Raw genomic sequence first — 25,404 nt, 5'->3', positions numbered from 1 at the left:
GGTTTTTGTATAAAGGCTCGTCTAAGCCGACTATATGAGAAGAGTACATTCGCTCAAGACAGACCGTTCTAAACTATCCAAGCATTCAGAGAAACTATTTATCCTCATCCCTTCCCTCTCTATTCTTACTTACATATCTTTAGTCCCTACCTACACACCAAACTCACCATGAACTACACCAAAACCCAACACACCAAGCCCTACGGCGCCATCTCCCCGTCCCTCCCCCACCTCTCCACCGCATCCAAATCCATCCTCATCGTCGGCGGCTCCGCGGGCATCGGCAAAGCCGCCGCGCGCGCGTTCCTCGAATCCGGATCCCGGCGGCTCGCGCTGACCGGCCGTCGCAGCGCCGTGCTATCCGCCACCGCCGCAGAGCTCACGGCCCAGTACCCCGACGCCACGGTCCTGACGTATGCCACGGACGTCGTGGACGAGGCAGGCATGGACGCCGCGTTCGCCGCGGCCAAGGCCGAGTTCGGCAGCGCCCTGGACGTCGTCGTCAACGCTGCGTTCGCGCAGCCCCCCCTGCAGCCCCTGGCCGCGACGGACCTGGCTGCCTGGTGGACGGGCTTCGAGACGAATGTCAGGGGCGCGGCGGTCGTGGCGAGGGGGGTGGCTGCACATGGTGCTGGAAGTGCGGTGCTCGTGTACTTGGGCACGGCGGGCGCGCTGTTCCCGGCGAATGGCGCGCTGCCGATGTCGGGGTATGCGGCGAGTAAGCTGGCGGGGACTAAGGTCATGGAGTACTTCGGGGCGGAGAATCCGGGGCTGAGGGTCGTTAGTGTGCATCCGGGGGTGGTGACGGAGACGGAGGGGGGGAAGAAGATGGTGGAGGAGTCGGGGTTGGAGTGGCAGGGGGATGATAGTGAGTTTCTCCTCTTTTTTTTCCCTCATTCCTTTCTTTCTTTCTCACCTTTTCCCTGTGGATAGGAGAAGAATAAGACGTATGTATGTATGTGTGATGAGATTACTAATAATCGGTATGAACAGTTAATCTACCGGCTCATTTCCTCGTCTGGGTCGTGAGCGAGGAGGCTGCGTTTTTGAAGAATAAGTTTGTTTTTGCTGCGTGGGATGTTGATGAGTTGAAGGCGAGGAAGGATGAGATTTCGCAGTCGCCGGAGTTGATTCTTGGTCTGAATGGGTTTCCTCGTAGTGTGTGAAGAATTATGTGGCAATGTATAGGTCGTCGGTTGGGTATATGATTATATGTATTGCCCTGGTATAAGTCTCTTAGTCTACTACTTGTAAGGTAGCTTGTTAAATATGACTCACCCCTTACGCCGATGATAGTATGCATTTATTCGCTACGTTTCTAGAGAAGAGGTGTTAATAGCTGGATATATTTACTTATGATTAGAATATAACTTACTTTAAATACTCTCGTAAGTGTAACATTTGAATTGCTCGTAACAGTATCACTAAGCTAAAGCCACTGTTCGTACAGACTTAAACTGGAATATGTAACGTGCCAGATATCTTCTCTTCATTACTGTACAAACGTGCAATATGATCTAATTCATGAACGTCTGCCCATCCCTTTTGAAATCCGCCGTCTCGAAGCCAGCCCACGAATACGCCTGACTACCCAGAAACAAGATGGTGATCGAACTGCTCCCCTAACCCCCCAAAGTACGATGTTATACCACCCGTTTAACTTCGAAGAATCTTCGTAACCACCATACCTGGAATAGAGACTCGCCTACCACCACGCCGATTACGAACAAGTTCCACCATTTGACTCGGCTGTTTGTGCTCTCGGCGGTGTTACGGTGGGTGCGTTCACGGACGACGATGTAGGATTGCTCATCCCTTGCCTGTTCGACTAGTTCGGAGAGTTGCTTGACTATACATAGCTCCCGTTAGTAAACTGATCTAAGCCGTATTTGTTAAAGGTTAAGGAGTAGGCAGCAACAACTACAACGCAACACTTACTCTCTTTCTCTAAGGGGTCCTGAGGGGCATCGCCTTCGGACACGTATACTATTCCGTGTACGTTGAACGATACCTCCTTGCTGTTGGAGCCCCAGTGTTCGTTGCCGAAGCAGTAGAGGAATTTGCCGTCGTGTCTAGCCGTAAACGAGAAGTCGCCGTTCGAAACCGCCTTCTGGAAGGTTTCGTGCTGGCCCATCGGGTTCGTGATCTGTAGTTGTGGATCAACATGTAAGTCATTGTATTTATTCACCGACTAATCTATCTTAAGAATGCTGCCGTACCCAGAAGTCAATATCGAGATTCCCGGCACCGCCGAACTCCCTGTCGCCGGTCTGGAAAGTAACGGTCATGACATCGTCCTTGTGGAGCTCCTCGTGGAAGCACTCGCGGCCGTGGGCGGGAAGCTGGATATTGTGGGCGAGCGCAGCTTTCAAGAAGCTGGCTGCTAATAGCAAGGTTTTAGTCGAGAATAACATATTTTCTGGGCAACGATTGACTCAATTCGTTCGCTGAGCCCCGTTTTGAAAAATGTCGTTGCCTGAATATTTGTCATGCGACGGTAGGCTTTGAATCAATAAAAAAATAAATAAAGCCTATTAACTAAACGAGCTGTGAGGCTTGAAACTTGAGATGGACACTTTGGCGATTGCCAAGGATGGAATCTGAGTGGACGCCCGGGACGGTTTAGCGCAGTTTTCTCAGGCTAGATATGTACTATAATAAATCGTAGCGGCGGTACCTGAGAGATACTTCCTGAATCGCGACGTGTTACAAACTCGTGACCGTCTCCTTTCCGGAGAAGGCCGACTCCGCAGCATAGAAATGTTAGTCGTGGTCAGGGGGTCTAATAAGTATAGTAACTGTATCTTAGGTAAGGAGTTAAGGTACTTTAGGTACTTTAAGTACTTGACATAGCAAGAGCCCAGGACTTCTGTCAGGCCCTTTACCTTATCAGGCTGGATTAAGCCAAAGCAAAAAAAAAATAAAAAATAAGATACAAGACCCCCAGCCCAGCGACTGCCAGCTGCAGGCAAGTAATTACGTTCATTTCCATGGGACTCCGTCTTTCTCCAGCCACATTGCATTTTTACCTAACTTTCTGAAAAACACATCTGCTATTCTCTCTTCACCGATCTCCAACCACAATCCACCGCATCAACCCCTTTTGATAACCCATCGCCACGAGATCTCTCCTTCGCCGAGCAGGTCTCATTGTTGCAGAATAGTAAGTCGACTTATTACTTTAGATCTTTCTAACATCATCCCGACAAAGAGATATTCTTTGGTTATTTTCGCTGTTTTGTATATTTGTCGCCTTGCACGCTTTCGCTTTACAGTACCAATACCAATACCACTACCACTACCATTATCACTACCAATATCAATACTTACCCATATCCACGTATCTCTATCTCTACCTACATACCTAATCTACATACCTCTACCTAAATATTACATACATCTACATACATATCTCTCTACCTTCAACCTCCCCTCGTAATTCTTTGGTCCACCTGTTCATTTCTCTCTCCTCTCCTATTGTGGCAGCCTAGAAATAGCACGGGACAATCGCGCCCAACAATACCGACTCATCCCCAGGTCATTGCGCAGTCTTGGAAGACCAATCGATCTGTCCTTACGGAATACCTAAAACCCCATAAATCCCGACTGGGCTGCCAATTACCCCCAGATAATCACATCATCTCTTTTTTTCCCATCTCAACTAACCTCTCCCCTTTCTCGTCTTAGATATAGCGACTTCGCCTTAGGCCCACAGCCGTAATAGATACTTACCGCATCTTTTCTTCAAGTCGCAATCATGGGTCTCACATTCTCCAAGTTGTTCGACAAGCTCTGGGGGAAGAAGGAGATGAGAATTCTGATGGTTGGTCTCGACGCTGCCGGAAAGACCACGATTCTTTACAAGCTCAAGCTCGGTGAAATCGTCACAACCATCCCTACTATCGGTATGCCTTCTCCACCCGAACCGTCAGCATCGCCACCTTTTTGTTTTGATTATTGACACGCGTCGCGCTTCCAGGTTTCAACGTCGAGACGGTCGAGTATAAGAACATTCAATTCACCGTGTGGGATGTTGGTGGACAGGACAAGATTCGTCCTCTATGGCGACATTACTTCCAGAACACCCAGGGTATCATCTTCGTCGTCGACAGCAACGACAGAGACCGTATCGTCGAGGCTCGAGAGGAGTTGCAGCGCATGTTGAACGAGGACGAGCTCCGGGATGCTATTCTGCTAGTCTTCGCCAACAAACAGGATCTGCCCGTATGTTCCTTTCTTATCCTAACCGGTATTGTCTATAAATTTTGCTAACTATGGTTATAGAACGCCATGAACGCTGCTGAGATTACTGACAAGCTCGGCCTTCACAGCCTGAGACAGCGCGCCTGGGTATGTACTCAACTCATTCTATCTTGTCTCACTTTTATAATATATGCTAATCAGCGGTGTAGTACATCCAATCAACTTGCGCTACATCCGGAGATGGTCTGTATGAGGGTCTCGAATGGCTTGCCACCACGCTCCGTAAGGCTGGACACCAGTAAATGGGAGGGGGGCACTGTGTCATTTTCCCGTTACGACTCACCATGTTTCCCTTTTCCTCCCCAATTTAATGGGTCGGTTGTAACTCGCAAATTCATTTCCCGGAGCAATCGATATATTCCATAAATGACGCTGGTCTCGGTACGCTCTCTCTCATGGGTTACGGTGGACCTGCAAAGTGAAGACGCAAGTTTGATTTTGGAAGCATAGGAGGGGAGTGGCGTACTGGGACGAAATCTGTACGAATTGATATTACAGGACGTAAAAGAGAACTTGATGCGTTGGGTCACGCTACCAGGGGCCAGCGGAGCCTCGCATTCTAGTCTGTTTTTCTCGTTCACGAGGCATTTCCCGTCTATTGTTCCCCCCCATTAATAAGAATGATGATTAACACACAATGTCATGATATGATGGTGGCTCTTGTGAAGCCCTGGTGGGATGTTCTCAATATATGGTCCTGTTTCCCTTTTTACGCTGGCATTACGAGATAGAACGAGATTGGAAGGCTTCGTAGTTTTTACAGTAGTAGTTGTTGCAACATGAGATTTGTTTTAGATTTTTGTTGACGTATTTTTTGATTTTTGATTTTTGATTTTTTGGTATAGGAGATAAGATCTATGTTGCGTAATTGTATATGAGGGTCTCCCTCACATGGTCCCCGTTATAACTGGAGTAGACTTAAGAAAAGACAAGTGTAACTCCTTGCTTACATTGTACCTTGTACTTCGTAAAAAGGATGGAGCTAGCGGTGAATAAATTCGTAATAGTATGTATCAACATAATAACCCGTTATCTTAACAGCCTAGCTAAACTTATGATTACCTGTTATTCCTATTTCCATATATAACTACATATTAAGTAGATAATTGGTATAACTAGTTAGACTTGATTATGTATTCACACCTCTCTTATAAGTTGCAATTTCCCTCATTAAATAACTTTGGTAACACATATAGTAATTACATTATTCAGCTAATACAGGTAAGGCGAATTTGTAGTACTTTCTATAAAAGGTTTAGCTTTCTCCTGTTTTATGTTGCGTCACCGCGATTTTAATCGAATTCGGGGGTGGTACGGAATACATAGGTATGTAAGATAATAATAATAAAATGGTTCCACATAAAGCCGGGATCGGCAATGCTGGGATCCCGACGCTCATAATATATTTCAACGGCGAGGTAGTGAAGGTCTTCTCACCGACAACATAATTTCGGAATTGGACCGCCAGACCGGGGGAACGTGTCCTAAACCTTGATTCCCTGCCAATTGATTCTCAATTGTCCAAAATGAAGTCTTCAGGGATTCTCGTCACAGCTAAGAGGGGCCTTCCAGCGCTCCGAGCGCCTCTAATACGGCAACCCCGTTTCTTTGCCCGAGCGGCGTCTTCCTCGGCTTCTAAGACAAACGCCTCGGCTGCGATCGTCACTTCGCGAACTCACCCTCGAATACATGTATTATCTAATCGTCCTCCCCTCCCTGTTCAAAGCTGTCGAAATTACGCTTCGGCACCGACAACGGGATCCGAATCTCTAGGCAAGACGGCCCTTTACGATCTCCATGTCTCACACGGCGCTAAGATCGTGCCCTTCGGCGGCTTCTATATGCCGGTCCAGTACGCCGGGTTGAGCGTCACCGCTTCCCACCACTTCACCCGAAGCCACGCCTCGCTTTTCGATGTCGGACACATGGTCCAGCATCGGTTCGAGGGTCCCGGCGCCATTGCGTTTCTCCAACGAATCACACCCGCCGGCCTCGAAAGCCTCAGCATCAACTCGAGCACCCTCAGCGCACTGTTGGTCCCTGGTACCGGCGGCATCGTCGACGATACCATTATAACAAAGCTCGGCGAAAACTCCTTCTACGTCGTCACCAACGCCGGGTGCCGGGACAAAGACCTCGCATATCTAAGTGAGCAGTTAGGACAATGGGAGAAAGAGGGCCGTCCGTCTGTTAACCACAAGGTCCTCGAGGGCCAAGGCTTAATCGCACTGCAAGGCCCGCTTTCCGAGCAGATCCTGGAAAATATCCTAGCCAACCCCAAGGAAACCGATCTCCACGGGCTGTTCTTCGGGCAATGCCGCTCCGTGACGCTGAAGCTCCAGGACGGGCGCGAGGTGTCCGATATACTAGTCAGCAGAGGTGGATATACCGGCGAAGACGGGTTTGAGATCTCCATCCCCGAGGAACACACCGTCGCCGTAACCGAAACGCTCCTACAGTCGGCCGGCCCGGAGAAATTACAACTGGCAGGCCTGGGCGCGCGCGATAGCTTGCGTCTGGAGGCGGGCATGTGTCTGTACGGACACGACCTAAACGAAGACATCACGCCCGTCGAGGGCGCGCTAAGCTGGATCGTCGGCAAGGAGCGGCGCGGCGAGACGGACGTGTCGAACGGCGCGTTCCACGGCGCAAGCGTCATCCTCAGCCAACTAACGCCCAAGAGCAAAGGCGGCGCGGGTGTCGAGCGCCGGCGTATCGGACTAGTAGTCGAGGGAGCACCCGCGCGGGAAGGCGCCGAGATCCAGGACGGGAGCGGCGCCAAGGTCGGGTCCGTGACTAGCGGGTGTCCGAGCCCGACGCTGGGCAAGAACATCGCCATGGGGTATGTCAAGGACGGCCTGCATAAGGCGGGGACCGAGCTCGTCGTTAGTATTCGCGGACGTCCGCGGAAGGCCGTCGTGACGAAGATGCCGTTTGTGCCGAGTAAGTACTGGAAAGGGAACGCTTAACTACCTAAGGTGTTATGGTTGCGTTTCGACGGTAGGTAAACCTGGGTTATGGAAATTAAGATATGCGTGTGTCTGTTTGTCTATACGATGCAATAGATATAAATATAAGATGGTGGGAGCGAAGAATATGGACGGATGGATTGGTTGGCTGGTTGCATTTTTTGGGGCACTTTGAGACTTTCAACAATCCAGGGGCGTCGGGGTGGACTGATTAGACTACTTTAGGTATGTAAGTAGATGAGATAGATACCCTCAACGAAGATCTACGTTACGATTAACTACTATTATTCGATGGGTTTGGTCTATGGTGATATTAGTTGGGTTTGCTAGGTTAGTTATATGTTTGTTTGGCTTGTAAGTGTATAACGTGTTGCTTTCACTAAAACAGTGAAGATATTCGTAGAGGCTATGAATAAGTTTGGCGGGGGGATCGAGTTAACTACAGGTTTATATAGTTATGATGGAAAGGGAAGAATAGGAATACAATTCTCATATAGATAATAACACGTAATATGATACAACGGGAAACAGAGTAATTAGTTTCTATCCTCACTAACTGGATACCTGGTTATATAGGTAGATACTCAAATCTTCAGCTAGAAAAGAAATATACTACTCCGTGTATGTATAACGAAGACCAAACCGTGCAAGGCATACTAATTAATATATATATCTCTCTTTTTTAGTCATTATCCCCCAACCACACACCGTCACATTCAGACAACCGACCAAGCTAAACAAGGAGAAACATTTGTGTAATAGCGGGTATAAGTGAGTTCTCATATGCCTAAACCTTGACTACACAGCGCCATTCTTCCTACTATCCATTTACCGAATATAATAACTAGAACGACTATAACCACCAAATGCATCAACCGTATCGCTTTAACTACAAGTAAAACACCGGCTACTTCTTGAAGCCCAAGTCACCACGATGTCTTTCAAGAGGGCCAACTCAGGGTATACGATTCTTCAACTTCTCGTCTCTGTTCGTAATTAGGGGACAGCCGGAATTAAATACTAAACTGGCGAACAGCAAAACACACAACTGGGTACTTGATGTAGATATATACGCGTGGTAAATTGCGATATATCCTAGTATAAGAGTATATATATGATATAGATACGATACGATACGATATCCTCCTTCGATCTGCCTCTGCCTTTGCCTCTTATCTCTTACCTCTCTACCTATCTCTCAAAAAACCACATGCCTGTCTAAGTGTCATCATAAAGATATTAATCGTGCCGCGCAAGTATCGTGCGATGTGTGCCATATCATAAAAAAAAAAAAAGATGTGGTTACCAGTACAAGACGTTTCGCCTTAAGTCTGTCCGCTCCCTATAGACCTTGGCTCCGGTATGCGTTCATAAAAAACCGAGCGAGGTGAAGGGTGAACTCGCGGCAGGCGAAGCGTTCACGTGGATTATATACTGATAAGTCCCGCTATGTCCACTTGTGCATCCTTCTCCCGAAGTGTATCCCAATGAGAATCTGTTTGTTCCGTCTTCTCTTTCCACCCTGCCTCTCCTCGCTATATAAATAATGTACGCAATAAACCTTCCGGACTACCAACAGCAAGCGGTATGTATTCCCCCGGGGAATGAATAAACAAAAAGTGAACGAAGAAGAGGAAGCAATGAACCGATGCCCGTCGCTTGCTGCCCGTTTAAATGCTTGGATATCCCAATAACGCCTTCCTATCAATCCTCCCTCTCCCTCGCCCTCGCCCTCCTCCTCGCTCCTATATACGTCGCATCAGAACGTCCAGTCTTCCAACATGGCCGCATGTCTCCGTTTATGCGTAAGAGTCTGCTGCGAGCCCGGTGTTGCTACGATCTGTTCCGGGCTTTGCATCCAGTCGTATCCCGGAGTTCGCCACCAACTCCCGGGTTCCCTGTATTTCCTATGTGCGTAACTGAAGTTATCTTCCGCCCCAGCATCGCACCGTTCCAAGCGCATGACGCCTCCTCGAGAAAGGTCACATGACAACGCGATTAAGTCTTGTCCCTCATTAGCAAAAGCGACGCCGCCGAGTTCGCCAAATATGTCGACTGTCTGCCTAGTATTGAATGTCTGGGCGTCAATCAAATTGACAAAATCAGCTTCCTCGGCGGCGACCAGAATTCGCTTGCCAGATCCGAGAGGGGAGAACCGTAAGCTACGAGCGCCGGCCATCTCGGTTCGCACCACAGCAACCGAAGTACTCTCGCCCTTGCTATTCTTCCATTTACGGGCATCCCATATTCTGATACTCCTATCTTGGTTTCCAGTGGCGACAGTCCAACCATCCGGTGCCCAGTCGCAGGCGAAGCCAAAGTCTCTATGACCTTCGAGGCTTTGGAGTATCTCACCCGTCTCCGCGTCGGCAATGAGTACGTTTTGGTCGTCTCCAACTATGACACGAAGCCTCATATCTGGACTTAGCGCAGAACAATTCATCGCGGACTCATACATAATTTCCGACCTAACACTATTCGTAGATAGATCCACTACCCGGAAGCCAAAGTCGTTGGAAGCAAAGGCGGCCAACGGAGTGGATGAATGCCGAGAAGAATGGATTTGTACGTGATTGGTTATACCGCTATTATGATTGGTTAATAACCCTTCGTGTGCCTCGAGGTCTTTGGAGGAGTTTAGGTAACGGTAACGATAGGTTCCATAGAAACCACCAGCAATCAGGATGTCCTCGTTAGCGGTTAGCGTAGATATATGAGCACCCGTTTGGCTGTCGAAGCGCATCGCTACTTTGTCTCGTCCTGTAGTAGGGTCATGCTCCTTGATCGTAGTAAAGCTCGGATAGAATACCCTCGTTCGCGATGCAACGCCTAATATATTGCGAAGCTGAAAATGCAACAAGCGCACATCGCGCCTGATATCCATGCTCTTATATCTAAAATAATTCTCGACAGGGCGTAGTAGCCTGTCGGACGAATCAGTATGAAACGAATCAGAATTCGCTCTGTTCACATAGTTGTGGAACGTTGCCATACGACGACATCGCGCCATATTCCTCGTTACTCCTAAATCCCTCCAGCTGATGCCTTGGAAGTCGTATAGGTCACCCCTCAACTGCTTATAATCTACTCGGCGCGGGCATTCCCGGGCTAGACGACTGATTTGTTGGAAGGACGGCACGGGTCCGTTTGCTCGTAATTGCATGTCTGCATTGCTCTGCCACTCCCAGAGTTCAAGAAACTGCATAACGTGCGGGTTCTCAGGACCGAGCGACATGGGATTCGCATTACTAAGGGCCATGGGATGAAGACCAGTGTTCGCGGCGGCGTCGATATCATCTTCGGCAGGGTCTTGAACCTCTGGGAGTGGCAGCAACGTCTGTGAGGGTAGTATGGCACCTAAATCGGTATCGATGGGTGGCGAAGGTTGGATTGGGATCCCGAGATGGTTAATGAGCGCATATTCGAGAGGTGCCATAACGTGACTTTGTTCATCTGGATCTTCCATGTTAATATTATTTAAGGGAGCACCGCCTTCTTCGATATCGATGTCCAGCATGTCGTGGTTATTGTCGGCGCTGCTACTACCGGCGTCATCACTGTCTTCAAAGACTTGGGCGCCGTCGGAGTTGACATGTGCAGTAGATGTCGGAACGTATAAAGGTAAGGGTGAGGACTGGTAGTCATTCATAGGACTGTCAGGGTCAGGTAGATCAACTTCAGCAATTTGAGGCTGAGAAGATGAGAAGGCATCTTGGTCGATCTGAGGACGGTCTGGAGCGAGGAATGGAGAGACGGGTGGGGAATTAGTAGGGCGCATCGTTGTTGGAGGTGGTCAAGTCATTTGGTTGGAAATTTGAGCCTAACCGCTCTAGTATGGGGGTTCACATAAGACGAACCCGTGTTGCTTTTATGTTTCTGTCGTGCAGACAATTCCTATTGGCTTATATAAAATAAGGAGGTAACGAGGTATACATGTAATGTATGTAGCTGTGTAGCTGCACAGCTGCGTAGTAGGTGGTAAGTAAGTAGTAGGTAGTAAGTAGTAGGTAGTAATTAGTTGAGGTAGTAAAGTAACCTAGGTTAGGTATGTAAGTAGTGTGTTAAGGTAGATGGGCGGACGGGATGGATGGCGGATCTTCAGCAGGGCGCCAAGATGGGTCAAGGCAGCGATCCCTAGTTTGCGGCTATCGAGGTAGGCGAGGGTGGTATACAGTAGCGTGAACCTTTTTTGTTCTATGTATTTTGGTAACTACCTATTAGTTATTTGAATATGTATTGTAAGGTATTGAACTAGATAAACTTTGGTATGTAATAGATAAAGAGGGTCGGCGGGGTATAAGAATGAGACTAGTAACAGCACCACGTTTTGAACTAGTTACCTTATGTTGAATTTAAACTTGAGAACTTAAGTAGTTTGATGCGTTGGGTCTAAAAAGTTAGAAATTGCGAAACGGCATGCGTACCCAATCCCCAATCGATCGATGTAAGATAAGGAGCGGATCAGGCTGCTGCTAACTGCTACATCGTGATGACGATGGATTGGGGGGAGGATGAACTAGTAAGAGGTACTGATAGAAAAGATACAACGTCGATTCCCATTACATTATGCTACATAGTAGTTAGTGGAGAACAAATGTATGTAAATGCAGAATGCAGAAGCAGAATGCAAATAAAGGACCAATATGACGACCACGCAGCCACGCCACAGCTATTTTCGCTAAAGGTACATGAACGCATATCCACACCCATTTATAACATAGTACCTAGGTACAATATGCAAGTACATACATAAATGTATCTACCTTACCCACCGATTTCCACAGGCAGGATGGAAGTTTGGGGGTTTTGGAGTAAGAGCCATTTTTGGATCGACTTACATGTTAGGTACATATATACTACATACATATAAGGTAGTTATTGCAGTTTATTTCCACTAGTACGTATGTATATATAGATGTACACGATGTACACTACATATCTGACCAGTACTAGAGGTAACTACCTCCTCCTACGGACCCGTAGTGTCCATATGTAAAACGGAAAGCAACATTGAATCCACAATCCATCATCTCCCGTACATCATCACATGTCCCAATCCGACTCTGCATAGATGCCCCCCCCCCAACAACCGGAGATAATCATCATTAGGAATAAAATATCAAGTATTCCGAATATGAACAAAAAGGACACCTTTGAACCTTGTTTTTCATATTTTCCACATTTTCCATTCTCAGCAATTATTCAGCATAATGACGATATGTTGGTGCATTGCATTACCATATGGCAATCCAATCCTCTATCCTCTGTTAGTCTCTCAAATTTCAAGTATGATATATCACTTTTTAATCCCGGTACCCGTCTAGCCGTCCAGCCGTCCTATGAACCGCTCGTCCAAGTCACAAAATAGAAAGCTATTGTTTCCCATAAACCCTCCATTTCTCAACCGGTGAGTCCATGACTTCTCAATTTGACATGACAAGTCAGTATTCTAATACATGTATATATTACCTATGAGGTGCCTCGCCGGGTGAGACACCGAGATGGAAGAGGCTTGATTGACGGGATTAAAATTTACCCTTTTCGCACGGTTCCCGTCGAGTCTTCATTCGCCATGGCCCATAGCCCATGGCCCATGGGGGCGGGGGGGGGGGGGGGGGGGGGCGAGAAACAGAGAAGAGAGGGCCCTGGGGTCGTCGGGTCCCGCAACGTCCATAAAAGTATATGTACTCTCCCGAAAGCTCTCACCGCCGGCACACGAGTTATTAACCGAACTTTTCGAATCCGAGGCGGCAAAGGTCCGAAACAGGATAGACTGAGGAACGAAAGCTACATGGTAATAAACCAGCAACCCTTCGGTACCAAGCATACGGCACTGGGGAAAGGAGAATGTCCAGCCCTGTACACTACACCCCGCACCCGAACCCCTCGAAATTTGTACGCGCAACTAACAGCTAACTCCATCGCTAATGCTAATTTTGAAAGCCCAAGAAGTACCAACTTTTGGGGCCAGCACCGCTGATCCGTGTGCATCAGAACCCCCGTCAACAGAAAATAAAAAATAAAAAATATCGCGAGGCAACGCGCCGCTAGCATATTCCCGACCTACACTACTATTCATTATGGGTGGTGGTACAACATGATCGATCAGGGCCTATTTTGCGCCGGCATGTCCCGTCTTCGTCTCGACTTACCACCACTGCGTAGTTCCCGCAACGCTATTAAATTATCCTTCTCGCCGGCCTAAAATCGGTTGGCCCGTACGAAGCCGGAGCGTACTCCTTTACTCTCGTCTCTCCTTCTTTTTTCTTTTCTTTTCTTTTCTTTCCTTTTCGTTGCTCTCGTGTCTCATTTCTTGTCTCGTCGTGCCTTGAGGCGGAACACGGGTAGCTGCAGTGTAGCATTGGCTAGTTCTGATCTCACTGTTTCGAGCCTAAGATCGCCTCTCAATGCGGCCCTTCGCAGTCTTAGAACGTTCTTAGTCCTTTTACTTGGTGATACTAAGCTGACAACAGATAATATTCTTGACTCACCACCAACCACAGCCATCACCACCGTCCCGGATGCTGGGTCCTGTGGCTGCTGGGATACGTATTTTCGGGTTTTATTCTTTTGCCCGCGGTTTGCTTTGTTTGCCGATATCCGCGGACATGGACTAACCCAGCTCTTCCACAAGCAAATCTTCCACCGAGATGCCTTGACATCACCATCCCTTTCGGTAAACTTCGTGGCTTACGGAAGATTACCTCGCAATTACTATCCTTCTAAGATTCTTAATTCACCCCTAGCAAACTAGACGGAAAGAACCGCTGTATAATTTCCTACGAAGCTGGGGGTAGGTCTGTTCTAACACGTTATTCCTCGGAATTCTCATCCGCGTGGACGATCAAAACGATCTACCCTTTTTAGCCTCTTATTGTGTACTCCGTTACAAATATTTGCTACACCAGGTCTTCCACGCCGTAACACGTGCGTGCGAGATCATGTCGCACAGCCCTAGACCGAGCAGTGGACGATGGTCCTGTAGCTGCCCAACCGTAGTACGAGCCTAGCTTCCGACCCCGAAGCTGGTTACTACCGTGATCGCACAACTTCACTGTACGTACGAAGTATTCTGTAGAACGATAGCTCTACTATGAATCTCGTAGTATAAGATCACGGAAAGTTACACACACATAGGTAAGTCGGATGAAGCGGATACAACAAGTGAGCAGAGATTACGAAGTCTTGAGGCATAATGTGTATAATGTCCTATTAGTTTTTTACGTCATGATGGAACCTAGTGAGCCATGTTATGTACAAAAAGCTAAACGACGCCGAACGCTTCTCGTTCTCTCTATACATATACTTCAATCCATGCTATTGAATCCTGCATTATAGGATCTACACTTCTTCACTAGGGCAAACCGCTGCCCAAGTCTGTCTACAACAGCACCGATTCCTGTATATAGCAAATGAATAACCTTCGTAATACTCAATACGTAACCCCCAACCCCTCTTGTTCATGCGTCCGAATAGTATTGGTCGTCATAAGAATGATGGTACGGTGCGTTATTAGGACCCGAAGGGGGCCAAGCTCCGCCGGCTACGTTATCTCTCGATCCCCAGTAGTTGTCCCTGATTCGGCGTTCCCGCTCGAACTCGGCCCACCGTTTCATAGTAATCTTGCTGCTATCGAATTCGCCTTCGTACTCGATGCCGGCCTTCTTCGTCTTCTCACCCGCAGTCTTTCGGGTATCACCCCACGAAAAGTCGTCAAACTTCCAAAAAGCGTAAGTTGGGAGTACAAAATTCCAGACTGGCAGGGACAAGAGATAGATTAACATCCACACGACGTATGACCACGAATGCGCCGTGACAACGATGAGGACAGCCGGAAGACCAAGAATCAAGCCAAGGAGGATTAGCGGAATGACTTGTACCGGGCCAATGATAGAGGAGATGACTAGAGCCATGTTAGAATAGAGCTACGAAACATTAGAGATTGGGGATATAGTATGAACTTACCGACATAGAAGGTGAAAGCGATAGCTGCAGGAAGAACCAAAGTGCCCATCAACTCGATGAAAACGACAAATTGCATACTAAAGCAGAATGTACCACAAAGATCCTTAACGAGAACCAGTTCCATCAAGTTATGGATCGTAGAGTTAATCCATCTTCGTCTCTGAGAGAGCAAAACGCTGAATTCGTCGGGGACGGTAGTTTTGCACACGGCTTGAGGGACGAAGACTTGCTTACGTTTAGGGAAAGTTCGAAGCATGAGTGTAGTCAAGTATCGATCTTCTCCAAGAAGCAAAAGATTCTTCCGATGTAGAGTATCGACAACGTTTTCTGAATAATGCTCGACGACGTCTGGGTTGGCCAGGATAGGAACCCAGTAATTCTGCGCGCCCTTGGGGGCTTTGATGCGATACATGCAGAAACAGCCGGGAAGACAAGTGACACCACCGAAAACAGACTCGAAGGACTTAGACAAGTGATGGGAGACGAAATATTCGAAGACTTGAATAGCCGATACCCAACTTTGTCTCTTGTTGGCAATCTTGGTCTCACCACAGAGTCCCATGATATCAGGGTCGCGAACCATGGCGCAGAGCATATGAGTCAGACTGTCGGGGAACACCTTGGTATCGGCATCCACCATGAGAACCGCTTCGTAATAATCAGGAGAAATACCGGTTACTTTCCAAAGTCCGTTGAACATCTCAAATTCGAGTTCCGTCATGCGCTCATCAAACATAACCTTCTGCAAGAACGACATCAAAATAATTTGACTGTCACGCTTGCCTCGGTTACCGGGCTTGGACTTAGTAGCTTCGTCAGGCGTGCCACACTTGACCACTAGCATCATGGGAACCCTTTGCTGTTTTTCTACCGGAATGGCGGACTTAGCACCGTAGTCGTAAAATCCAGCATACACCTTGGCCATGTTGTGCCGCTTTGAACCGCTGGCTACAGCTACGTACGAGAAACCCTGGACTTCCTCGATAGGTACAGTGTGATCTTTCATCATACCAAGAACAAATTCGGGTGTCGTCATACTCTCGCCTTTACCCTTGATCATACCGTCGCAAATAACGAGGATAACCTTGTGGCTGTTTGGATAATCTGTCATGGCAATCGAGTCCAGAGTAGTCCTGATACCCATTTCGCCTTCGGAGTAGGCCGTAACAAGGCAGATGGAGTGAATTAAGGGGAAACCGAAAGGCTGGTAATCAGAAGGCGGCTGGGGCACCACCGCTTCGTGGATGAATCCAGCGGGGCCATAACCATCTAGCGGGCTAGCTGTACTACCGTACGGATCAGAACGGAGCATACTCGTCCTGCTATCGTTGCCCTGCTTGTACATCGAATTGGGGTGAAGTAGAGGCCCAGTTGAGGCTTGGCTTGCCATAGTCGTCGGCTGTGGTCGTCTGGGGTTCCTGTCAGTGCCGTAGACAGCTGAGAATCGAGACGTCGTCGGTAAGAAGGTGCTGGTGCGTTTGCTCGTTCTATCAGAACCCATATAGCTGCTACCCACGTCTCCGGGCATGCGTGGTGGTGCTCGATAGATATCCTCGGTCCAGTCCTCGATTTGTCGATTCCGCTTCTTCTTATCGGCCGATTGCGAGGTCTTAATAGCAGCATACTTGCGACTGATAAACCATTGAAATATCAGCGCTAAGCCGAATCTTACTAAAACGACGGACAGAATTAGGATTAGAGACACGTAAAGAACTACTTGGGACGCGATGCACCCGACCGTATCCGTATCTACGGTCCCGACCTTTGCGATCTCTTCGAGGCATCCGGCTATCTGTTTGTCGGCGGGTTTCTGGAATGCTCGGGTGATATCACGCCCACGAACTGCTTGGTTGGCAGGTGAGTTCTTATCTCGCAACTCCTTGAACCGGTTCGGGATCTTGACCTCGTCTTCGTTGAACCAGTTAAGGAGGTCTAGATCAAGGACGTTACCAGAGTACACGACCAGGTTCCGAGAGCTGTTCTTTATATCGTCCCAGGTGAAGAACACATCGCCGGTGGAATGAAGTTGAAGATAGAAGGTATCTCTAGATTTCTGAGTAGTGTGGCACGCGTAACCAGGACTGTCGTACGGCCAGGTAAAATTAGGTTCAGATGAACCATCTTGGTTAAACGCTGTACACGGAAAATACCAAGCGAGCTCGTCCGGGTCGTTAGCGTTATGCGGAACGTCCGAATTGTCCGCCAATGTAACAAGGCCTTTGCATTTACCGTTAACATTCTGGAAGAGAAAGCTGCCATCCATGCCGCCGTAATGAGTAGGCAAATCATATAAAATATTAGGAAATGAACCGTCCTGGCGAAGTGGGATACCCTCGGCCGGAGGGTGACCAGATCTCGTTAGATCGTAGGCAGTACCATGGAATATCATGTAACCAGAAGAAACATCATTGATATGAAGACGTATACCAGGCGAGGCGCAGACGGTTTGCTGGAAGCCAAAGGTCAAGTAACCAACGAAAGCCATGATGTACAGAATAAGACTGATGAGACCCATCTTTTCTCTCCAGGCCCTCTTTTGCTCCTTTGCATTAAACCCACAACATCCTAAGATAAAGTCAGGGCACCAGAAGGTGACGATGGCGCAGTATACGTTCCAAGCGCTCGGAGGACTAATAGTCTCTTGCGACTTCCGCCGCTTAGCATCCTTGGATTTAGCAATTTTGGGTCCTGACGAATGCCGTTTTCGTTGTGATGCTTTGGGTTTTTGCTTCTCGTCATCCCCGCTGGGTTTCCGTCGAGGAGGGGAGCTGTCCGAAGTAGCATCGATAGTCCGTTCGCCAGATAAATCTGTCCTTGCTTCTAGCTCCTCATAAAGAGGATCGTTTCCGGTGGAGGACGGAATTGTCTCCATATTAGCGGCATGTTGCCGATAGTAATAATTCGGATGGTCCTTGTCGATTCTGTTCCTCTCCGGTCTTATGAGACTCCTCTTGCGTGTCGGTACACCACTAGGGATGTCATCCGGAGAAGTCGGCGAAAGAGGTGATTTGTCTGTGGTTGCATTAGGATTCCTAATTGTCTCAGCAAAAGAATTTCCCGATGGCGCACGCTGGTGTGAGGACTGCCTCCGGCCGGGAACAGGATAGTATCCAGTTTCTATATCGGAAGGACGGGCGCGTCTCGACGACGATTGTCGATAGGAAGTCCGATGTTCATATGAAGGACTCGCCGGCCCCGGTCGCTCGGGGAGCGACATGATTTTAAGTGGTCAACTGAATAAGGAAGATTATTTGACGAATATTGAATGACTATGTATATATGAAGAATTTCGCAGGTCAAGACGTTATGCTGTTTGTTACAGCACGGACTGGCGGACGTGTCGCACGCAGGCCGGCCCTTTGCCTTGACGAGACACGGATTGGCTCAGGGATGGCGGAGGTTGGGACCTACTGAGCACGGAACATGGTAAGAAAAGATCTGCATGAATTATGTATGGAATTATGTATGGAGAATGTGGAAGTTTGCTGGGGGATGATGAGATTGCGAATGTTTTTCTTCTTACTCACTGATTTGTTGTGATGGGCAACTGGTGGTCGGAGTGTTTCCAAGTTTTAGCTGCAACTAAAGGGAGGAGGATCCCTGCACCAATAACCAAAGATCTATTGCGAAAGCTTATTCCGTAAAGCCAATGCTAATTAAAGTTAAAAAGGGGGGCGCAAGTATATATGAATGTCCGTAACCCGTGATGCCGACTTTTCTTCAAAAACTTCCCTTTTCAACGACGGGCCAACTCTAGAGAAGTTGTTTTCTTAACGGCGCATCAGCAGGATAAACATAACCATAAAGAAGGGTGTATCGTCGAAACCCCGTAAGCAATTGCAAGATTACGGACTAGCGGGTATCAATGGGTAACACAAGGCGCCAACTATGAAGAAGAATAAAAGGGCTTAGCTAATCGAACCTTCTGCCCTGTAATAAATTGGAGACGGCCGATCGCATCAATTAGATGACCAGAAATCAGGAATATTGCAGTTTTTTAAAGCCTTGAGCGAGAGTATAGCAGCTACGCAAAAAGAATGCAATAAAACGAAAGTAAGGCGGAGACCCGACAATAGCGAAAGTAAGAGCGAAGGTAAAGAGCCTCCGACTTGATGACCCGAAGGACAATTGAAGCGATCAGACAGAGCAGCGATGGTGATGAAAAAGGACAAATCTTGCCGTGCTAGCCACGGCGAAGAATCGGGGAAAGGGGGCTGCATTGCACAAAGTACAGTGTGGTTTTTAAGTTAGGTGCACAGTCCATTCCAGGTCGCTGTAGTAACCTTACGTCATCATTCTCGCATTACCTGGAGCTAAGTATCTTAATAGACGATCCTATATGCGCAGGTACAAGCACCAATAGCAGCTATCTTGCTTGTGTTCCATCAGCCGACCAGAAAAACTCCTAGACCAGCCCATAAATGGAATTGTATACCTAGATAGGTAATCGAATACGAATATTCATGAATTTGACTATTCAGCTATTGTAACTCTGGTTTACCGCGCGAAGCAAAGAAAAAAAAAACTTGCTAGAATTTCTCAATAATATTCTAGCCGTCTGGCTATTGCTAAAATATTAGGCTAGACATATATAAACCGCGATATGCACATCTTAATTAAAGCTTGTTAAGTGCTAAGCGTCGAACTTAGTACCCAGTCGGCTGGGTTAGAACTTTCAGGTACAATAAGTTAGGCGGGCATGGTAGTTGAATTATTAAGGAATGCCACCTGCCAAATTATTTCGAAGAAAAGAGGTCCAACCACTAAAGTTACCAGGTAATGACAGATGTACTTATTCTGTATATCCAAGTACACATTAGTCGCATTTGAACGAAATATCAGGTCGCGGCGCGTTCATATTCAAGACACCCCCGCCTTAAATAAATCTTTAAAAATCGATGGAGATGAAACAAAACGATCTAGATCTAATCTCTATGGCATGCAGCGTGTATCATCAAGATTCAAGATTAGATCAAACATGCAGCCTCGACAACTACCTTAAATTTATGTATGTATATACATAGAGTACAATTAATAAGAGCCGCAAAACAACAAGCGAAGGAAGACGAGGATAAATAACACGTGACGGTTCGTGACAGTTCGTGGCGGTCATACCATTATATCCCCGTTGTGTCGCCGTGTGGGTTCATGCAAACTTCAGCACGTGGTCTCAGTATGACGGTTGTTTCGTGAACCGAGACGGGGCGTCTTTGTTAGTTTCCTAAGAGGCCCGGCGACATGTTTGTTGGTCTTTTTAAGCAAGCTCTTCCTGGCAGCTGAAAAAAAGGAAATGAAACAAAAAGGCTGGAAAGGTCTTGAACTAGGTGCCAAGACAAAAAAACGTAATGACACCATACGATTTGAGGTTGGCGACAGAGACCGGTTGTTATTCTGCTACCGCTTTGAAAGCACTATTGAGTGCGCCTAAGCATAGCACCCACACCGGCGCTATCTAAAGCTCAAACCCCGCTGGAAACCCGTTTGACATGACATATTTAAGTGATAGACAAGAGGTGACAATAAAGCCGGCGGTTAGATAGACCAGATTGTTGCCCGATACTATATAAGTGTTTATGCATATAGCCTTAGCCATGTTGCCGAGACTGGAGACTGGATACTGGAAACACGAAGGGTCTTCTTTTTAAGCTTGTTAACCGCTTTTTGTGTATCGTATTACGCATATCGTAGTATATATACCTACATAATGCATGTACAACAGAGTACGAAAGCAGCCTTATATGAAGTAAGAGGCGAAGCTAACGTGCAAGTAATGCAGCAAGCTGCAGGCCCTAAATACCGACCTATACTAGATATATGTAAGTAGGATGTATGTAGGGCACAACTGGATCCTCGGGTTGAGATGACTCCGTTTTTTTTTTGCCCTTTGTGCGCCCGAGTTCGTATTACTGCGCGTGGTGTTGTCAGCTTTAGCTTTACGAGAAGAGGGATTTTTTTCTCTTTGCTCTTTCGGGATCATTCTGACTTGGCCGATGTCGAAGATCTCTCTGTAACATCTCTGAATTCGTCATCCTTCATTACAAGCAGTTGAGAAGGGTCCATGCTGACAACGCCGGCTTGCTTCATATGGTAACTTTGCTGTTTAACATATAACTATAGTGGAGAAGAAGGCCGCAAAAATGTGAATACGCTCTTCAACACGGCTGAGATTGACAGGATAGGCCATGCCAACGTTAGCTGCTGATTTGCTGGTTTGTTGCGTGATTGGCGCAATCGTTAATGTTACATCTCCTACGGGTCTCGCCAGCAGAACTCTCGATCCTTCGCACGTATAAATAGACAAATCGATACATTGTTTGCAGAGGAACCATTTTATATTTAGTTTTGTCTAAGAGATGGGGAAATATAGGCGTTATATGGGATCTTCATATGTAGGCTATCTAGTGTTTAACTTAGGTACATAAGGAAAGTGATAAATTTTAAATTCGATTTGTAACAAATTGCATATTGTACGTTGCATGTTGCATGTTGCATGTTGCATAGAGAGAAGAAGAACATTACCTACCTGTATAATGGAGCGATGGAGACCCGTATTTTAGGTGGGCAGGTGGGGAGACTGGGGAGATTCATCAGGGCTCTTTACAAAGCCTGCAAGCCAAGATATAATACATCCACATTACATAGTGCATGTCTCCGAAAAAAGTCGCTAAGTATACGAAGTTACACTATGTACCCCGACTAGGTACATGTACGGATTAGCCACCCCTAAACTCTCTACCACTTACCTCCGACCGACCATCGAATTTAGGTTGATCGCTTTGTTTCGTCGACCTGCAACATCCAGTCCCTCGTTTTTCTAATTACTGTTGTTTTTTTCTAGCATCGCACATCGTACAACAACCCTACCAGCGGCTGTAGCCTCAGCTTTTTACAGCTCTTCCGCCAAAGTTTTTTCCTGTCGTTATTGCTTTCTTGTCTAGAATTTGCATCAACAATTAGACTTATTGTCTGTGATACCCACCCCGCGGTCATAGCTACAATAACTTTTTTTTTTCAATTTCGATTTTTCAATTTGGTCCGACCCTGAAAACCTCCGAGCCCTGTTCCCCGTCCACCTCAGCCGGCATCCCCCCTGGCGTTCGTTCGTTACCAACGATTGGGTTGTTATTAGAGTTATACCGACCGAACAACAATCACTGCAGTAATTCTAGGGGTCCAAATATATGTAATGTTCGCGGAATTACAATAGAAACGAGCCTGTTGCGAATCAATGCTTGGGTCTGGGCTACGGCTCTAAAGACTACTTGTATTCATTCCTCTCTCCTCGTTAGCCATTGCGGCTGCGAATCTACTTGAGCAATGGCTACGGTTACGAGTCCTCCGACACCTCCGACGCCAGCTGCCGCCTCTCCTGCCAGATCTATTCACCGGAAACCTCTGCCCGTACCAAAACTCCCTCTTGGCCAACATGATCGTACCGATTCTCAAGAGAGCTTTGCCGACAATACCCTACCGACCGACGCCATGATCGAGTCGCCGAAAATCAGAGAGTTGCCTGTGTCTCCGGCCAGACTAAACTTTCAACCGGACAACTGGGCGCAACCGTCGAATGCGAGTATCGAGAACTACCAGCATGCACAACGAATGTCCTATCCAATGCATGCAGCTATCGACCCGCGAGACATCCCGAGGTCTTCAGATGCGCCCTTTCTTCCCCATAGTAGTACCTATAATCAGCCCAGGACTTTGACACCTAAACAGACATTTGCTACCGACCTTCCTCATAGATCAGGCCAGGAGAGTCTTCTAAGTCCTACCCTTCCTCAGACTGGAGTAGGGTATATGGAAGCTTCAGCTGCACCGGAGCTAGACGGCCAAAGCTTTAGCGAAAGTTCTCACAGCGATGATCCGAATCGACATAGTCGCGAATCAGATGCAACCGCAAGTACGCAGCAGCCGACATCTACTGAGTCGTCAGTCGAGACAAGCGCAAGTTCAATTTCAGGAGGTCTCAATGAAGCATGCGAGAGCCAGGTTGTCCCAGATGAGACATCTCAAGAAGATTATTTTACTGAGAACTCAATACAAGGCAGTCAATCAGTACCTCAGTTACAGTATCATCACCAGCCGTTTCTTCCGCGGGTCTCCAGCGTGCCAATTGAGTCGAACTCAAGGAATTCCTCTAAGTCTGACATCCTCTCGGATCCGACCATGCCCATAAATCGTCACTTGACTCCAAACTCTTTCATGAGGAGAAGTTCTATGCCCCGGCCGCAATCAGCATATTCCGGATATTCCGAATTGGGCCCGCGCGGACGGTCGCCGAGTTACGGGGCCGTTCATGCACGCACTCCTTCGGTCCATTCTCGCAGGTCGCCTGAAACTAGACCGACTTCCTACGCAGAATTGCTTAACGTGCCGTACCCTCAGCAGGCTCCAGCTCCCATCACATTTGACAATTCTTACCTGCGCAACAATGTTGGAAGTAACGCCTCCTTACTAAGTGCGCAGAAGACGCTGGAGATGTATAGGCAAAATGTGAAAAAGACCAACGACTTCTCTATTCAGTATTCATTCGCTATCTTTTTGATCTCTACTGCACAGGAGCAAGGTTTAGAATTTGAGGAACCTTCACGGAGAAAAGGTACTCCGAATAAAGAAACTCCGGATTCTTCGCCATTAGAATTGGTTCGGGAAGCTAAAAGTATATTAACAAGGTTAGCCAATGGCGGCTATCCTTTTGCACAGTATTATCTAGCTGATGGCTTTGCGTCGGGTCTGTTCAACAAGGGCAAGGAAGATTATAATGCGGCGTTTCCCCTCTTCGTTTTGGCTGCGAAACACGGCCACGCTGAGTCTGCTTATCGCGCCGGACTATGCTACGAATTTGGATGGGGATGTAGAAAAGATCCAGCCAAAGCAGTCCAATTCCTACGAACAGCCGCATCCAAAAATCACCCAGGCGCTATGACGAGACTTGGAAAAGCTTGTCTCTCAGGAGACTTAGGTGAAAATCGGTATAGAGAAGGGGTTAAATGGCTGAAGCGAGCCACCGAGGCAGCAGACACCATGTATAATGCCGCCCCATATCATCTTGGCACATTATACGAAACTGGATATGGCGATGACATTTTTAAGGATGAAAGTTATGCTGCTGAGCTATTCACACAGGCAGCCGAGCTCGGACACCCCGAAGCAAGTTTCCGCATGGGAGATGCGTATGAACACGGCAAACTAAACTGCCCGCGAGACCCAGCCTTAAGCGTCCATTTTTACACTGGGGCAGCAGAGCGTGGCCATGCTGCAGCCATGATGGGGTTATGCGCCTGGTACATGGTCGGTGCTGATCCCATCTTGGAGAAGGACGAGGAGGAAGCTTACGAATGGGCTCGTCGGTCAGCAGAACTTGGTAAGTCTCCAGTTGAATATCCGCAGTACCTTAGTATATTACTAACCGTGTCTCCGTAAGCAGGCTTCGTAAAAGCTCAGTATGCTGTTGGTTACTTCACTGAAATGGGCATAGGGTGCCGTCGCGACATTCTCGAGGCCAACGTTTGGTATGTCAAAGCAGCTGATGCCGGTGATGAACGGGCCAAGCAAAGACTCGCTGCTATTCGGGCCGCTGTGAGCGGCGGCGGGACGCCTATGGACGTTGCCCCACCACGTAACGCGAAGATGAAAAAGAATCAGACGAAAGACGACAAGGATTGCGTTGTAATGTAATACGTTCATACGATGGAGCTCGCTAGTTACGAAATGCTAGGGGTTGTTGATAATCAAGCCCCACCGTCAAATACCAGACATGTCTATGTTGGAAACCATGCAGTACTCAGCAAGCAGTGCGCCCTTTTTTTTTTTTAGAATATCCAATGTCCCAACCCCTATTCAGGGGTCTTAAAGTTGAGGAGGCCGATTTCGAAGCAACACACGGGAGATTCACGTGGTAAACATAACGATTGTGAGAGGCAGGAAAGCAGGAAACTTTCATTTTTGTCCTAGACCAAAGGATTCCCCCTCCCCCCCTTTTTTTTTTTTTTTTTTGCAAAGGGTCACGGGCGGCCGGATTCGCGTTCTTCTGGCACAAACCAAAATCATTGCATTTGCATGTGATACGAAGCAGGGTGATGGGAAATTATATCGGGTTGGCAGAAACGTAGATAGCCAGTTCCGGTATACTTCTTGGCCCCGTACTTGCATCACAAAAAGGCGTTCGATCACCATTTTTTTCCTCCTCTACTTTTCCTCCAAC

The 25,404-nt window shown here is 47.6% G+C and overlaps 7 protein-coding genes across 7 annotated transcripts; 4 read left to right on the top strand and 3 right to left on the bottom strand.

The window, feature by feature from the left end:
• Window positions 1-168: 168 nt before the first annotated feature.
• GL218_06701 (putative oxidoreductase C30D10.05c) lies at window positions 169-1,166 on the top strand (the record flags this gene model as incomplete). Its single annotated transcript, XM_033583427.1, has 2 exons — window positions 169-868; window positions 994-1,166. The coding sequence occupies 2 exons, from the start codon at window positions 169-171 to the stop codon at window positions 1,164-1,166; spliced, it is 873 nt and encodes a 290-aa protein (XP_033433701.1).
• Window positions 1,167-1,643: 477 nt separating this feature from the next.
• Window positions 1,644-2,414, bottom strand: GL218_06700 (Endosomal protein P24B; the record flags this gene model as incomplete). The annotated part of the gene is made up of 3 exons (XM_033583426.1): window positions 1,644-1,849; window positions 1,939-2,146; window positions 2,220-2,414. The coding sequence occupies 3 exons, from the start codon at window positions 2,412-2,414 to the stop codon at window positions 1,644-1,646; spliced, it is 609 nt and encodes a 202-aa protein (XP_033433702.1).
• Window positions 2,415-3,757: 1,343 nt separating this feature from the next.
• Window positions 3,758-4,505, top strand: GL218_06699 (ADP-ribosylation factor; the record flags this gene model as incomplete). The annotated part of the gene is made up of 4 exons (XM_033583425.1): window positions 3,758-3,905; window positions 3,980-4,224; window positions 4,285-4,350; window positions 4,413-4,505. The coding sequence occupies 4 exons, from the start codon at window positions 3,758-3,760 to the stop codon at window positions 4,503-4,505; spliced, it is 552 nt and encodes a 183-aa protein (XP_033433487.1).
• A 1,284-nt stretch (window positions 4,506-5,789) lies between these two features.
• Window positions 5,790-7,232, top strand: GL218_06698 (putative aminomethyltransferase, mitochondrial; the record flags this gene model as incomplete). The annotated part of the gene is made up of 1 exon (XM_033583424.1): window positions 5,790-7,232. The coding sequence occupies one exon, from the start codon at window positions 5,790-5,792 to the stop codon at window positions 7,230-7,232; it is 1,443 nt and encodes a 480-aa protein (XP_033433488.1).
• A 1,759-nt stretch (window positions 7,233-8,991) lies between these two features.
• On the bottom strand, window positions 8,992-11,010 carry GL218_06697 (putative WD repeat-containing protein C2A9.03; the record flags this gene model as incomplete). The annotated part of the gene is made up of 1 exon (XM_033583423.1): window positions 8,992-11,010. One exon carries the CDS (start codon window positions 11,008-11,010, stop codon window positions 8,992-8,994), a length of 2,019 nt encoding a protein of 672 aa, XP_033433494.1.
• Window positions 11,011-14,692: 3,682 nt separating this feature from the next.
• Window positions 14,693-18,414, bottom strand: GL218_06696 (Chitin synthase 4; the record flags this gene model as incomplete). Its single annotated transcript, XM_033583422.1, has 2 exons — window positions 14,693-15,135; window positions 15,198-18,414. The coding sequence occupies 2 exons, from the start codon at window positions 18,412-18,414 to the stop codon at window positions 14,693-14,695; spliced, it is 3,660 nt and encodes a 1,219-aa protein (XP_033433692.1).
• A 4,100-nt stretch (window positions 18,415-22,514) lies between these two features.
• On the top strand, window positions 22,515-24,878 carry GL218_06695 (Protein SKT5; the record flags this gene model as incomplete). The annotated part of the gene is made up of 3 exons (XM_033583421.1): window positions 22,515-23,100; window positions 23,161-24,564; window positions 24,628-24,878. The coding sequence occupies 3 exons, from the start codon at window positions 22,515-22,517 to the stop codon at window positions 24,876-24,878; spliced, it is 2,241 nt and encodes a 746-aa protein (XP_033433495.1).
• Between the last annotated feature and the right edge of the window lie 526 nt (window positions 24,879-25,404).

Source organism: Daldinia childiae, assembly GCF_008694065.1.
Source record: "Daldinia childiae strain JS-1345 chromosome Unknown Scaffold7, whole genome shotgun sequence".
Lineage (NCBI taxonomy): Eukaryota > Fungi > Ascomycota > Sordariomycetes > Xylariales > Hypoxylaceae > Daldinia > Daldinia childiae.
This window is presented reverse-complemented; position numbering and strand designations above follow the sequence as displayed.